This window comes from Pimephales promelas, chromosome 5 (assembly GCF_988280905.1).
Source record: "Pimephales promelas chromosome 5, fPimPro1.hap1.1, whole genome shotgun sequence".
In the NCBI taxonomy this organism is placed as follows: Eukaryota; Metazoa; Chordata; class Actinopteri; order Cypriniformes; family Leuciscidae; genus Pimephales; species Pimephales promelas.
In genome coordinates, this window is record NC_142773.1 from 23,458,780 (window position 1) to 23,475,669 (window position 16,890).

Consider the following 16,890-nt stretch of genomic DNA (forward strand, 5'->3'; position numbering starts at 1 on the left):
CATGGTACATGTGTCTTTTTGCTGTGAAATATTTATATTTTACATATATGCATATTACATATTGCAAATATGTATTTATTTTTTATATATTACATATTTTACATAAAATATTAAATATTTTAAATATTGATTTTCAAAGTAAATGCAAGCATAACTTTTATAGTTAGTTGCATTTCAAGATTTCAATTTCAAGAAATTTAGGTTTACATGATGGATTTTTTTTTTTACCATGTTAAAATATGGTTAAATCAGGCTTTTGAACAATCTCTAAACCATTATTGTATTTAATTGTAGTTTTTATTGTCGGGAGTAAAACATACTGTATAATAATGCAGAGTTTTGATCATAAAATGAAGCGTTTAGATATCATCTTATTAAGACATTATTTGGAAAGACAAGAGTGACAACTTATATTTATATGCACTTTATATAAGTAGTCTACTATACTGGTAAAAATATCTTATTGATTCATATTAAAAGCAGTAATCTATCAAAATTTCATCTTTTTGACCATATAAATATAAGCAACTGCACCAAACTGGATTTTGGGCCTCTAAATAAAAATGGGGTGATTTTTTTTTTCTCTTTGAGTGTGAGCTCCATATTCTCCTATATAATACTATACCAGCCATAAAAGTCTGATTTATCAAATATGAAACACATAGGCAAACTTCTGTAAAAAAAAAAAATTGTCTAAAGATTTAATAAACCATTCCAAATGTGATTTTTCTGATTATTTCATATGTCAGGCTTTACAGGGTTTACAAAAATTCTCAAAGCATTTTAATAATTAATTTTAATAAATATTCAGTGTTATAACAAAATTATGGAGACTGGGCGCTTCTATGGGTGCTGTTGTTTATGGATTTCACATGTGTAATGAAGCGAGGCGGACAGCGTTACAGACAGATGAGTAGGCGCAGAGAGGACGGAATAAGGATTTGTGTGATGTCTGAGGATTATACAAAAACATAAAAAGAGGGATTGTACTATATTTTAAGAAAATGATCAAGTGTGTGCGTGTGCCTGAAACAGTACGATCAGGTCTGGAGAAACCACTTGATCTCATTCATAATTTTAATTCCTCATTAACACACTTCATTTAGGCTTTTGTGACACCCCTTACAGCAGTCCCTCCCTTTTCCATCATCTCAACCAGTGATTCTTAACCAGGGGTCCGAGTGCCACTTGGGGCCGCAGTATAACTTAGAATTGTTTAATTAATATTTTATTATTAAAATAATTAACATTAAGATTAGTATATTAAAACTAGCTTAATCAAAATGCTAACAAAAAACACAAAGTCAAACTGTATATTTTCTTTTTTTTTCCATACAATAACTATTGTATCTATTGTCTATTGAGTGTGTTTGGCATTTCTGGAATCACAAAATGAATTGGTCAATTAATTTACCTATATGTGTGTGTGTGTGTGTGTTTGTGTTTTATGGACAGTGGTGGGCCAACGAGCCAAAAAGGCTGAGATTCAGTGATCTAAACATCAACCATCTGCTCTTTCTCTCCTCTGCAACATTATTCTACTCTTCCCGAGATGTTCTTTGTTTGATCTAAAATGTATATTATATATAGTATGTACTGTATATACTTCAATTCTCTCTTCATTTTATCTCAAAAACGTCCAACTTCCTCTGATTCAATGCGGTCCCCACATCCTAGGCCCCCTGTTTTTTTCACCCTCCTTCAATCGTCTATTCTTTTTCTGCCCTGTCGCTTTCGATTCTTCAAGGCCTCCCTCCGATGTATTACTAACGGCACCCCACCAAGAAGAAGAACCAAAGATGGAGATCCCAGATTTCTCCCTAATAAAGACTCTGTATAGGCTTTGATGGCGAGTAACTCGTATAGGGTTTGATGGCGACTGGAGCTGGATGTGCAAGTTTGGGCGTTTTCAGTAAAACAAGTTCCTGATGCTTTGTCAGAGTTAATAGAGACAACCATTGATCGAGAGATGACATTTTAGAGAGTACACCTGACCACAAAACTCAATAACCGGTCAGGAAAACGTAGTTATATAAAAACCCTCCTTGAGAAAGAGAGATGATGCAAGAGAAACAGATAGAGGAAGGAAAAGTCAGTTCGGGAACCAGAAAGCGTCGTCTACTCATCAAAGAATTTACTATCAAAGGAAGCAGACACAAAAGATCGGCACGTAAACAGCCACATTAATTATTAAAGCCCGCTGGGGTGTTTGGACTTGACCGAGTTTGCATGGATGGATGGAAGAGGGGGGACCCCCCAATTAAGGAAAGATTGGAATACATCAAAGACTACCTAACACATTGCAAGGGTGGGGACCGTGGCTGATTGCATGGTAATGAATGCAGCAGTTAAGCTACGACTCGCATTACTCACCCTGCTGTCGAGCGCAGACGGAATACGCTATCCAGCGTATAATGATATCAACATTAGTATTCATTATTGGATCCGAGCCCTGTTGAGCAAGCATTTTTGAGCAAGACTGGGCCAAGCGAGGTTGGGTTTATCTGTAACAACAACGTCCTGCAAGTAGGTCAGAGGTCAGCCGCTTTGGCCAAACCACCACATCCACTCGTAAAAGAGCGAAAAAAAAAAACTTTCGTCCTGTGATCGCAGACGGGCCAATTGTGGAAGGCAGACAAGACGACTTCAGTACGTGGCTATCATTGACCATTCGAGCCTGAGGAGATCAGACTGGTTCATCACTTGCCCTAAAACTCATCCAGCACCTCTCAGTACCGACTTCAAAGAATGAGAGACATGAGGATGTGTGTGTGTGTGTGAGAAGGAGGGAGGAGAGGTTGTGTGTGTGTGTGCAGAGGGGAGAGGGTTTATATTAATCATACGATGTCAGAGATCTGGCTTGACACTTCAAACACGACCCATAATTCAAAGGGTGTTGGGGACCCGTCAGCGCTGTGCCCAGGAGACTGGAAAAGAGCAGCAGATTGCTCCAAACATGCCTCAGTACATCTCTTCTCAGACACATCACACTGCACGCAGGTGTCATTGCCTAAGACGGACCCATTTCGGCTGTCAGCCATTGCAGGGGAGAGGGAAAACGTGGATTTACTCCCGCGGCAGGTCCGCGTCTTAACTCTGCTGAACTAAAGAGACGAAGAGATGAGAGGAATAAAGAGCAAGAAGAGAGGATAGAAGATAGGACGGATCAGGGCTGAAATGCCGCATGCTCCAGATTCACTGATGATTAAAAGTCTCAGAATCAAAGCAGCTCGGCAACTAAAGCCCACAGTGAGAGAACAAGAGAGGAAATAAAAGAGAGAGAGAAATAGAACGACGGAGAGGAGGGGCTAAATGCTTAGGACCAGGGGAAGTATGTTACTTAGTTATTTGCATTGCAAAAATAAAATGTGTTCTTGATTATTTTTGTCCTATTTTTCAGTTAAAACGTCGAAACATCATTAAGTCGTTTGCTGCACTAAGTTCAAAACAAGTGAAAAAAATCAGCCAATGAAGAAAGACAAAATACACATCTCTTCAAGTCTATGAAAACAAGCCATAATATCTTATCCATAAGTGGTAATGGATATTTTCTGGTTTCCCAAGAAAATATATAAACATCCTCAAATTAAGATAAATGTACTTGATAAGCAAAGTAGTGGACGATAATAAGACTTACAATTTGAAATCATTAATTTTCATTTAAAAAATTATAATAACAGGAATTAATATTGTAATCATTTCAAACTTTATTTTCTTACCATTTCTTACCGTTTTTTTCTGTGTTAAGCATAAACCTAAATGATTTTTTTCATCATTAGATTCTGTTCCCCATTATGTTTTTCATACAATTAGGTAAATGGGTACTGGTAAAGATCCATATGCAGCTACAAGCCTGAATTTCAAGGCAGTGTTCAGAATTCAAATGAAAATGTTGAGACACTAGTAATACCTTTATCTTCTGAGTGCTCACTTCAAGTGCTGTCTTTCAGAATGATTAGGACATAATAATGGAATCCACTCTATGACTTAATTTTACTTCTCACGTACATTTACCTGTTTACGGTATAATTTCAGGTATTTTGGAAAATAAGACAAAGATATACAATTATATTTGCATCTAAATAGAGTAAGAGGCAGAATACCAATTAGCCAAAATCAGAAATTCTCCTATTGCATTTCTTCACTCAAAAGCAGATTTCCATTGGTATGTCCTGGCATCAATTTTTGGAAAACTTTTAAATGTACTCCCTAGTATTTATACAAATGTCTGCATTAATCCATTACATTAGGCTTTCGCAGATTTAACCCCACAGAGGACAAAAAGTTATACTGACCACTAATATCTCGCTGAAGGGTACAATGGTCGTCGTCCTTTCTGGGGTTTGAACCTACAATCTTTTAGTAATTATCTTAGTTCTTCAGCAACGGCTTACCCTCAGCTTAAAGTCATACTCTACAGATAAACTCAAAGCGAAAGGGATAAGTATCACACCATATCTATCTACTCTATGATGTCTTTTATGCTTCCTCTTTTGTTGTGGGCCGGTTTTGTCTCTTGCATCACATCCGGCCAGACTGCAGTCAAATCCCCCATAGTCACCGACTCTCAACATCACAGGTTATCCCTGCACCGCGGACTTCTCCTTAAGCACCTCGTATCACATTACCCGTCTTTACCCAGCGTCTACTATCATAATGCAGCAATGTGCAATGAGAGAAAGCTCATTACCCTGAGCGGTACACCCATAATCCTTGTTAAGTTTTTATATTTAAAGATCTAATATGAACTGATCAGCACATTAAAGGATTATTTTGGGTTAAATACAAGTTGAGCTACTATATAGCAACACCAGCTGTAAACAATATATTGACAGTTATGCAATTATAATAACAACGGCTGTCCCATAGACTTCCACTGGAAGTGCGTTTCTGTCAATATGTTGATAAAGTTTCACCCAGAATATTGCTTTATTAAAGATCATGAATCATAATAAGTTAGTTAACCAATAGACAAATGTTTTATTTTCAAGACTATGGGGAAAATATTCTATTAATGTATCGAGGAAAACTAATCTTTTAGCAATTAGTCCTTCAGTGGGAGTATAATTAAAATATAATTAAAAATAGGTAATAAAACCGCACATGTAATAATTATATAAGAATTAAAAAAAAATAGTAGTTAAGTGTTAAGTAGTTTTAGATGAATTGCATGTCGCACTGCAGGACACTTCCAGCAATGTCAACCCAGTAACATTCATAAACCTAAAATCAAAACAAAATCTTGTAAGAAATATCCAAATAAAATCACTGCATCTGAACTTAATCATGTCACTTAAGTCGGTCATGTCAGCTAGAAAGCCTTGCACGGTACGGGCCAGCAGTCAGCGTGGTAGCCTCGATCCGAGGAAGTCTTCACGTCACTCACTGTGGCGATCACAGCCTTTAATTGGCCTTTTATTCCACAGGAGAGGAAAAACTGAAGCGACAGTAAATAATTGAAGGGGAAGAAAAGGAGACATTTGGGCAAAACAACCGTTCTCCTCTGCCGTTCACCCTATACTCGCTCTCTCACTCTCTCTCTCTCCATTGCCCCCTCTTGCGAGCCTCTCCCTAGTGTGTTCCTGATCACCAAGCCCAGCTTTTATCCCATCCCCTCTTTCAACATCACAGTCTCTCTCTGCTGTGGGGGCAGCAATGTGGGTTCCACAAAAAATACTGAATGTGTGCTCACATTAAGCTGTGTGATCTCTAAGTGAATGTGTATGAGAAAAAGTGTGTTTGAGTGATATTTTTTAGAGCTGTGCCCCAAGGCTTGAGCTGATGTCTTGCTGAGCACTCTATACAGCTGTATCGGGGCCAGATATGTCTGTATGTGTGTGTGTGTGTGTGTGTGTGTGTGTGTGTGTGTGTGTGTGTGTGTGTGTGTGTGTGTGTATGAATGTGCAGATTAGGGTGTGTTTGTAGTCTGGTACAGTTGGCAAACCACCAGACACACAAACCCTTGGGGTAAAGGAGCAGCGAGTGACAGACCACAATGTGTGTGTGTGTGTGTGTGTGTCTAAGTGTGTTTTAGAGTGCCTGCAAGCTCTTGTCATAGTGTTGGACCTACATTTAAATTTGCTATGCTCTTTGAGCACAATTTCTAACCATCCACAATCATAAGCACATTAAACTACTGAAAATACACACTTTGACATCAATCTGACAGAACAGAGGAGCGAGCCTGAGTAAAGAATGTAATGTGAGGAACAGGACGATGAGAGAGAGAAAAAAAAGAGAACCGTCTAAGACACAGTGGAGGGGGGAGGGGGTGTAGAAGATGTTAATATACATGGACAGAGTCAGAAAGAGGAAGAGAAACAAAGGCAGACTGGCAGGAGGGGTGAGGTTAAAAAGGTTGTTCCCCCCAAAATACAAATTCAGTCATTTATTCGTGTCGTGCACTATAAACACTAAGTTGGTGAAACTCAATATAAAAATATTTGAAGTAATCCGTTGCATCAATTTTAGAGAACTTTTTTTTTTGTCTATAAATTACAATATTCTTTCAGTAATATTTAAGTGAAATAAACATTTCACTTGGTTAACTTTACTGTTGAGGTTTACAGCATGGTCTACATTCACTTCTATTAAATGTAAAAAGAGCATTCTGGTAAACATATCCTTTTGTGTTCTATAGAAGAAAGTAAGTCAAAAAGATTCGAAAGGACATGAGGTTGAATACTGTAAATAAATGAACTTTTATTTTTGGGTGAAGTACCCCTAAAAATAGAAAGGAAGATCCCTCTGGGTTTGTGTCAACATCAATCTGTCGACACTCAGCAGGAAATGAGTTTGATTCCTCACCTCCATCACCTTCTTCACTCAGTGTGTGTTTGAAACCGATCTGAATGATTAATTTAGCTTTTGTGGCTCCAAACCCTGGCATTTTAAGTCTCCAGCTGCTTTCAATGGTCTTGAAGTGACTATCCTACACATACACACACACACACACACACACACACAAACTGGCATTCGTATGCCACCTCTGCTCTCACCATCCTTCATCTTGCACACACTCCCTCCAGAGTCGGTCGGTCCCTCCGACTCACACAAGACTCAATGGCCACAATAATGCTCACTTCACAACAGGGGTCTGGTCTCCAACACTTTTTGTTTGTGTGTGCGCACCATCACACTTACATTGCTTTTATCATTGATTCCATTGCCCATTCTCCAAATGGACTTGGCAAAAACAACCCAACCAGCAGGCAGTAAACACTGCACACACCATTACAGAGGAGGAAAAGGTTAAAGTCTTAGGCTCATTGTTTTTGGTACCGCTGCATAATAGAGGCACAAAATAAAGGCACAGAGTGAATGCACGTTTGCCCAAAGCTGATGTTTTTTTTTTTAAATTTTATAGTTCACCCTCATGTTTTTCCAAACATGCATGACTTTCTTTCTTTTTTCGAACACTGTTTCTGAACAAGGACGGAAGCTTTCAAGCATTAATAAGCACCAGAATAATTATAAAAATTATAATAATTCAGTTATTTAGTTTAACTCACTGAGTCAATGATCCAGTCACAGCAATTAACAGCAAACCATTGGAGAATATCATCAATGAATGACTTGAATTTCTTAAAAGGTCTTACATTAAGGCAGATCTTCTAGACCAGTGGTTAACAAACTTTTTACACCATGTACCACCTCAGAAAATATTTGGCTCTCCAAGTAGCCTAACCACAATAACCAATATTAAATTACAGTAGTGTATTAGGCCAAACTATTCAGCTACAGTTATGCACAGCTCAAAAACGAGGCAATTTTATTTCTAATAATATTATTGTCAGCCCCTTTTTATACACCAAACCCAGTTTGAACATTAACACTGCACTGTGCTTCTTACATACAGGTAAATAAAACACTTAAAAAATGATTAAATGAAAACGTATTGCACCAATGGCAATACAATACTGGCAAAAAGCCAGCTGAAAAGAAAATACGATCGCCGCTGTTCAGAGAATTGGATCTATTGGATTTATAACACATGAGTGGTCGGTGAACTGGGAGAAGTATGGAGTAAACTTTAAAGTTATACAAGGTGTATCTGATATGAATAAAACATGCCGTCTAATTATAATGGAAATGATTATTATTGCCGCTTCCATAGACATCCGTGTGTAACTCAATGTATTGATTTTTTAATTACTTCCGTGAATTGAAATTTCGCAAACCTAAAATAAACATTATGTGGTTGAAAACACTGAATATTTAATATAAATATATGATAAGCTCTGAGCATGTCCGTCTCTGGCTCAGCACCAGCCAACACACAAAACAACATTTGAATTTAGCAGTTGATCACTTGATACACTGACCATTCTCATCACACCGGTGTGATCGTACATGCGAAATTCAGTGACTCCTCTGCATACCACAAGAGGAATCCTGTGCGTACCACACTGTGAGAATCTGTCTATAGTTTAGATCAGTGTTGGGAAAGTTCACTTTCTACATGACCTAGTTCAAAGTTCAGTTCACACATTTTAAAATGAACTAGTTCAGTTCATAGTTCATATTTTTTTAAAAATGAAATAGTTAATTTATAGTTCTTTTTTCCATATGTTGCAAGGTTTTTTTCATTATTATTATTGCCACAGACCATATACAACCAGAGACAACAATTATTTTATCGACGGGCAGTTTGCACAGAAATGTACGATTTTTCCCATCCTCACCTACCTCGTCATAAAACCCGTTTAAATGATCATATGACGACTCCTCGCGCGCTGCTTTGTCGACGGCGGCTGCGGTGGACACTGGTGGCTGGTGTTGCCAGATTGGTGTTTTTTCGCTACATATTAAGTCCTGTTTACGTGTTTTAGCCGGGTTATCGCCTGGAAGACTCTATAGAAATCTGGCACCCTATTGTACGAAGTTAAACTGAGAGAGCGTGCGTTCACAGACACCAGAATGAACGCGTTCACAGTAACGTTCATCAGGCAGTAATACAGAGCTTTGCTTTGGCATTGTTTTTGGCAAGATTTTCTCCTTTTGAATTTCACAAAAGAAAGTCACCCAGATTTGGAACAACATGAGGGTTAATGACGACACCATTTCAATTTGAGTGAACCGTACCTTTAAGGACATACAAGATAGTATTATACAGTAGCGCCTTACCAGAATCCGATCTTCTGATTTGCCACTCTTGTTCTCTACTTTGATAGCCCTCACCAACTTGATTGATGTCTTGTCGATAACTCGTCTGATGCTCTCTGCAAAATAGACATGGGATGCATTAACAGCCAGAGAAGCACTCTATCTATATCTCAGATGTATCTTCACTGCACGCAGGGTTAGAAAATGACTGCATTACACCCATATGCTTCATTTACACACGGTCCACTTGTGTAGGTGGTTTTTCTACATGCATGAAGTACATATCCAAAGAAATACACAATTAAGAAGCACCTCAAGATGACCTTCAAAGCAAAAGCAGAAAATAAAATAGAAAAGTCACAAAGTTTATCTAGCCTCACACAAATTAGACCTGTGATCTAATTAATGGAATATGCCTTTTACACTAAAGGAAATACTCAGAGAAGGAAGAAAAAGGGAGAATGGATAACAGAGAAATGAGAGAGAGAGAGAGAGAGAGAGAGAGAGAGAGAGAGAGAGAGAGAGAGAGAGATCAGAGTGAGAGAAACAGTTAATGCAGTCACAATCAACTTTAATCTGTGTAAGACCCAATCACAGAATCCTGGGCTTTCTGACTGACGCTAAGAACAGCAAAGGGCCAAACTAGAGCACATGTTTCCATTACAGTGAGGACAGTCACTCACAGGGGGATAAATAAATGGGTAAATGTGGAATGGATATGCAAATGTGGGTGAAGAAAGAGAGAAGCAGGAGATAAAAAGGGGGGAAATGGAGTAAGAGAGAGACAGAGAGAGAGAAAGACTGCTGTGTTCAAGCAGAACAGTACATCTTCAATCACTGTCCTTCATATTGTATAGGTCATCTATCTTGCCCACTATTCTCCTATTTCAAAACTATGGCTAACAATTCTTGTAACATCTAATCTCATTTTTTATGTTTAATTAATGTTACTATTTAGATTTTTAATTTTTTAATTCAATGTGCTCTTATTTTACTCTGCATTGTTTACTTTAGCTTTATTACATGCCATTCAAAAAGGCTAGTTTCTGATTGGTCAGAGTCACATAATTTTGCAGTCAAATATTTATTATACATTTATTTAACTGTATTTGCCCTATGCCAGTTTCATGTCTCTTCTCACATAATCCAATCATTTCAGCTCAAATCAATAATCTACATCCATTTACGTATATTAGCAGGAAGCCACGAAAGCTTTACGTTGGGGTCTGGATCACTTTCCTGGAGGGTTCTTTTGTGTTGTATTATGGGGCTGCTGAATGCTTGAATCTGATTGGTTTGCGAACGTTCTAAGGGGTGTGCAATGGTTTTCAGGGAAACACACGGCTACAATATTTCCAGGTACCGGCTGACTATACATTATCCCATACATTTCTTTTTTGTTCTATCGCTTTATTTTATTTGTTAATATTTACTATATTTTCTCTAATTGTAATTTAACTTTTTAACACATTAAGACTTTAGGTTAAAATTCAAATAGCATGGTCACTTATTCACATTAACATGATTGTTGTCTACAAGTGGCCCAGTTTACCTGAATTTACCCTACAGCATTCATATAAAGTGTATATTTTAGGTGCTGTGACTACTCAGCATTTTTAACGACATTTTAGCTTTTCTCAAAGGAAAAATAATATTATAATCTAGCTATTAGAATCTGTGATTATTGCAAAAAGTAGTGATAAAAATACAGGTGGTACAATGGAAGGATATGATGACTCACAATTCACAAAATTTGCCTCTCAAGTGGTCAGTACTGAACAGTGTCACCCACACAAACACAACAAAATAATGCAATAAACGAAGTAAATAATTTCAAATTCAACCTAAACAGTCCAATGTACACAATTGAGAACAAAATAATAATAATAATAATTTTAAAATAAATTAATTAAGAAAGAATTCTGGGAATGCCCAATTCCCCATAATTTAGGTTGTTACCTTTCACCAATAAAAATTATAAACTTTACAATATAATGTCCCTTGTAATGGTATAATACATGTTTAATATATAGCAATGCATACATAAAAGGCAATTCATACTCTTTATTTTTTTAAATGCATTTAAAAAAAATAATAATTTACAGTAAAAGTATGTCTTGTCTCATACCATACAATAAAATGAATCTTGAATTTCTTTATATATATATATATATTATTATAATTATTTAAGTTAGCCTAACATTTCTAAAAAAAAAAAAAAAAAAAAATTAAAAATCAAGTGCACTAAATGGAAATTGAAGAGCATGGCTGGAAGCAGGACAGTAAACACTGGGTTAGTAATAGGGATTAATTACCAAAGGAAGATAATAATGTGTGAAGGTAATTAACAGTGAAAGCGCTCCAAATGTCAAACTGCTAGTGTGTGCTATGTGTGTGTCAGTGTGTGAGGAGGACGCATCACCGTGCGCAAAGATGACGGCCTCTATGATTGTGTTCAATCAGCCCTAAAGACACACATCATGAATGTGACTAAAGAGTATCAGCCTCACTGCGAACTTGAGTCAGCAGCGAAACGTAAAGGTGTAAAGGACTGAAAGTAGACTAACTCATATCAGACACATCAAAGGGAGAACAGCGCGCGCGCGCGTACACACACACAACTACAGTACCTACACGCGCGCAAACACTGCAGGCAAGCGCAACAAACATACACAAAAAAACAACAGATCGATTTGCACAAATTTAGCCTTTTGAAGATGGAGACGAAGTGACCGTTATTACAGCGACAAGCACACATGCTCGCACGCGCAAATAATTCTACCGTCAATCACATTCAATCTGTAGCCTATAGGCTATTACAAATCATTACATCTCCAAAAATGCACCACCTTATAAAACATTCCCCGCTCTGAGGTTTTCAGACCACAAAAAAAAACAAAGCACTGGTAGCGAGCGGGGACGCGCTTAACAAATCCCATGGTGCGCGTGTCGAATGTCGGAATCGGATAGGAAGAGGAAAAAATAGCAATTGGGTTTAATCACCTGTCATTTCCCGACCCACGGTGAGAAAAGCAGTCGCGACGGTGTCTTTTGATGCCATGACGTCCAGCGCCCCTTTCCTCTCTCCTTTTCCTTATCAAGTAGGAGCAGCTATAATGCTCTCTCTCCCTCAGCCAATGCCTATAAACATATCATACTGAAGAGAGCCAGCGAGGGGAGGAGGAGGGGGGCATGAGAGAGGAGTTATCTAGCTAGCCTATGTAAATCAATGAATTAATAATCCAAACGCAAGGTTGTGTGCCTAAATGAATGAGAACATGACTTATGTCCTTTAATTTGTTACTCATTCACGGATTAGATTTATTTTTTTTTTTATCATTTTTTTGTACTTTATTATTATTATTTTATATTTACATTTCCAGTAGATTATATAGAATAGTAGAATAGTTTATTTAATAGATTAAATAAAACGTCACTTAAGTGTAGGCTACTTAAAGAGAGTACCATGACTTAAAGAGAGTACCATGTTTGAACCATAGGTTTGAACACACTTGCATACTTTTTTAAGTGCCCTTGTAATAATGTCAAAATAAAAGTTTTACTTTAAAGTACACTTTAAATCACTGTATTCTTAATCTAGCTTATGCTTTAAAGTACTCTTATTCTGAAGGGTTGGCCAACACACTAAAATGTGTACTTGATTATAATTTTATCTGTAGTTTGTTATTACATTTAAAGTTAGGCTAATTAAATACACTAAACAGCAACTTCATCGTTACAATGAACTTCCTCATACACATCAATTTGTGATGAAATTAAAAAAAAAACATTTCTTCAAATCATTACTTGAGTTTTCGCATTCACACTTAGGCATACATTGATATGCTTTAAATCTTTTAAAGTGTATATTTCCGTAAGAAGTACTCTTTTTAAAAGTATGCTAAAGTGTACTTTTTCTCATGGTGATAGTGTGTTTTTAAATGTTAAAACAAACAGAGTTCGTGTTAAAATAAACAGAGAAACAAAGTTCACTTGTAGCAGATATACTGAACGCATTTAAAAATTTAGTCTTTCTCTGTCCAAAAATATTGATGACTCATCCTGCACTATACAAATTTTTGTAAGTTCCTCCCCTAAGGCCACCTGTACCTAGGCTAATTAAAATATATCCCGCACAAACCTCCCAAAAATGCATAAACGCGAGAAAGAAAACTGTGTATTACACAATAACAACTTACTCTAACAGATTCAAGAGAGTCATTCACCTTGTTAGCTGTAAGAGTTACAGACCGAAGCATCAGCTTGCTGGGTAATAACTGGGCAAAGTTTGTGACGTGTTTTTAGTCTATATTGTGACAAAATTGTGTCTCTGTGTTTAAAAACGGCCATTCAAAGAGAATAGTGGCGTGTCAGTGTCCTTGGCAGGGCGAGAAATGGTTTCTTTCCAAAATAGAGTATTTTAAAATCCCCGTCACTCATAAAAGGATAATTGGCAGCAAATAATGTCTGTGATTGGACAGAACTATAAGCGGGCTCCCTAAGGACCATGGCACACTCTCTCTCTCTATGAGGTTCTCTATTAGTGCCTATCCTTCCCTCTACACTATTTATTTGCTTCTCTGTTGCTCTGGCATTGCTTGCTCTGTTGAAACCACGTATGCCCACTTACCCCTAGGCTGATTCTGAGTTTGCAAGGCTGTGTAGCAGGGGGAAGGGCAGGAGGCAACTAGGTTTAATGTTGTCCCTGGCACCAACCCTCCAGGCCTCATATCTACTCAATGAGATGATGCAAGTGTGTCTATTTGCATTTGCTTGGTTTAAGGGAGAACAAGAGACCATGTACATCTATTTGTTGGGACAGTGGAAGAGTGCACCCTGAAGGGAACATGACAGGAAGGATGGACTAATGCTTAAAGAAGGAAAGCAATGTAACGACGAATGCAGAAGCTCAGAGGAGAGCAAAACAAAACACGGGGCGCATATTAAAAGTTTTGAAGAGAAATGTCAGAGGGTTTCTATATAATAGAAGAATATAGCCTCAATTTGTTGCACAGCCCTATTTGTTTAAACCGCGAGAGGCATTTAAGCATACAATACTACATCGTAAGTCATAAGATGTTACTCTTGTGGCACAAGTCTTTTTTGGGCTTCAAATTTTCACCAGCCATTCGCTCCTATTATAAAACTTGGATTAGCCAGGACATATTTTTTGCACATCTAGGGTGGTTTGAGGGTTAGTAAATAATAATAATATTAATAATAATAATTCATTACATTTATATAGTGCTTTTCTCGGCACTCAAAGCGCTTTACATAGAGAGGGGAATCTCAACCACCACCAGTGTGCAGCATCCACCTGGATGATGCGACGGCTGCCATAGTGCACCAGAACGCTCACCACACACACACCAGCTTACTGGTGGAGAGGAGACAGTGATGAAGCCAATTGGTATATATGTGGATGATTAGGAGGCCATGATGGATAGAGGCCACTGGGCAAATTTGGCCAGGATGCCGGGGTTACACCCCTACTCTTTCGAAAGACATCCTGGGATTTTTAATGACCACAGAAAGTCAGGACCTCGGTTTAACGTCTCATCCGAAGGACGGTGCTCTTTGACAGTATAGTATCCCCATTACTATACTGGGGCATTAGGACCCACACAGACCACAGGGTGAGCACCCCCTGCTGGCCTCACTAACACCTCTTCCAGCAGCAACCTGGCTTTCTCAGAAGGTTTCCCATCCAGGTACTAACCAGGCTCAGCCCTGCTTAGCTTCAGTGGGCAACCAGTCTTGGGCTACAGGGTGATATGGCTGCTGGCTGCTAAATCATGGGGTAATTTTAATTTTGGGGTGAACGATCCCTTTAAGTGTTAGGCGTATAGTTTTTCTTTACGAAGTGACCTCACCAAATGTTCTGGCATGCGTAATGCAACATTTTAAATGGGTCCTATTATGCTTTTTCACTTTTTCAACTTTAGATAGTGTGTTTGTTTAATTAAATTTGTGCTTGCATTTGGATCCTGCTTCTTCCTTCTCTGCTGCTTCATAAAAGAAGAACTCACCAGTTAATGAATCCTGCAGTACGGATCTCGCCTGATCCACACAGCCTAAACTGGGAGTTCGCTGGACAGATCGCAGCCTTGGCCCAGATGTCTGAAGAGCTTCCTCCTGTGGCACGCCAGGTCATCATCTGATCGTCACGTCTCGTCCAGCCCAGAGCCTTCTCCCCTGGTCACATCCAGCACTGACCCTTCGCTGCTGGTCCTGTCCAGTTCAGAGCTGTCAGCCCTGCCGAGCCTGAGCTCCACATCAACCCTGCCGATCCAGAGACTGTTTACGTCACTTCTGCTGATCCAGGGACTGTTCACATCACGTCACTTCTGGCGATCCAGAGACTGTTCACGTCACTTCTGCCGATTCAGAGACTGTTCACGTCACTTCTGCCGATTCAGAGACTGTTCACTTCACTTCTGCCGATTCAGAGACTGTTCACGTCTGCAGATCCAGAGACTGTTAACGTCACTTCTGCCGATCCAGAGACTGTTCATGTCTGCAGATCCAGAGACTGTTCACGTCACTTCTGCTGATCCAGAGACTGTTCACGTCACTTCTGCCGATCCAAAGACTGTTCACGTCACTTCTGCCGATTCAGAGACTGTTCACGTCACTTCTGCCGATCCAGAGACTGTTCGCGTCTGCAGATCCAGAGACTGTTAACGTCACTTCTGTCGATCCAGAGACTGTTCATGTCTGCAGATCCAGAGACTGTTCACGTCACTTCTGCTGATCCAGAGACTGTTCACGTCACTTCTGCCGATCCAAAGACTGTTCACGTCACTTCTGCCGATTCAGAGACTGTTCACGTCACTTCTGCCGATCCAGAGACTGTTCGCGTCTGCAGATCCAGAGACTGTTAACGTCACTTCTGTCGATCCAGAGACTGTTAACGTCATTTCTGCCGATCCAGAGACTGTTCACGTCACTTCTGCCGATCCAGAGACTGTTCACGTCACTTCTGCCGATTCAGAGACTGTTCACGTCACTTCTGGCGATCCAGAGACTGTTCACGTCACTTCTGCCGATTCAGAGACTGTTCACGTCACTTCTGCCGATCCAGAGACTGTTCGCGTCTGCAGATCCAGAGACTGTTAACGTCACTTCTGCCGATCCAGAGACTGTTGACGTCTGCAGATCCAGAGACTGTTCACGTCACTTCTGCCGATCCAGAGACTGTTCACGTCTGCCGATCCAGAGACTGTTGACGTCACTTCTGCCGATTCAGAGACTGTTCACGTCACTTCTGCCGATCCAGAAACTGTTCACGTCTGCCGATCCAGAGACTGTTGACGTCTGCCGATCCAGAGACTGTTCACGTCACTTCTGCCGATCCAGAGACTGTTCACGTCTGCCGATCCAGAGACTGTTAACGTCACTTCTGCCGATTCAGAGACTGTTCACGTCACTTCTGCCGATCCAGAAACTGTTGACGTCTGCAGATCCAGAGACTGTTCACGTCACTTCTGCCGATCCAGAGACTGTTCACATCACTTCTGCCGATTTAGAGACTGTTCATGTCACTTCTGCCGATCCAGAGACTGTTCACGTCTGCAGATCCAGAGACTGTTAACGTCACTTCTGCCGATCCAGAGACTGTTGACGTCTGCAGATCCAGAGACTGTTAACGTCATTTCTGCCGATCCAGAGACTGTTCACGTCACTTCTGCCGATCCAGAGACTGTTCACGTCACTTCTGCCGATTCAGAGACTGTTCACGTCACTTCTGCCGATCCAGAGACTGTTCACGTCACTTCTGCCGAT

The 16,890-nt window shown here is 39.3% G+C and overlaps 1 protein-coding gene across 2 annotated transcripts in view; it reads right to left on the minus strand.

Annotated features, from left to right (window-relative positions):
- The window catches only part of carmil3 (capping protein regulator and myosin 1 linker 3), a 51,437-nt gene extending 39,174 nt beyond the window's left edge, over positions 1–12,263 (minus strand). Inside the window, exons 1-2 of one of the 2 annotated variants that reach the window (XM_039654703.2) lie at positions 12,109–12,263; positions 9,127–9,221 (exon numbers count right to left, since the gene is read on the minus strand). In XM_039654703.2, the coding sequence (XP_039510637.2) occupies positions 9,127–9,221; positions 12,109–12,166 (153 nt within the window). In that variant the 5' untranslated portion in view covers positions 12,167–12,263. The remainder of the gene's footprint in view (positions 1–9,126; positions 9,222–12,108) is intronic. The other variant, XM_039654702.2, reaches the window with a different exon arrangement.
- Between the last annotated feature and the right edge of the window lie 4,627 nt (positions 12,264–16,890).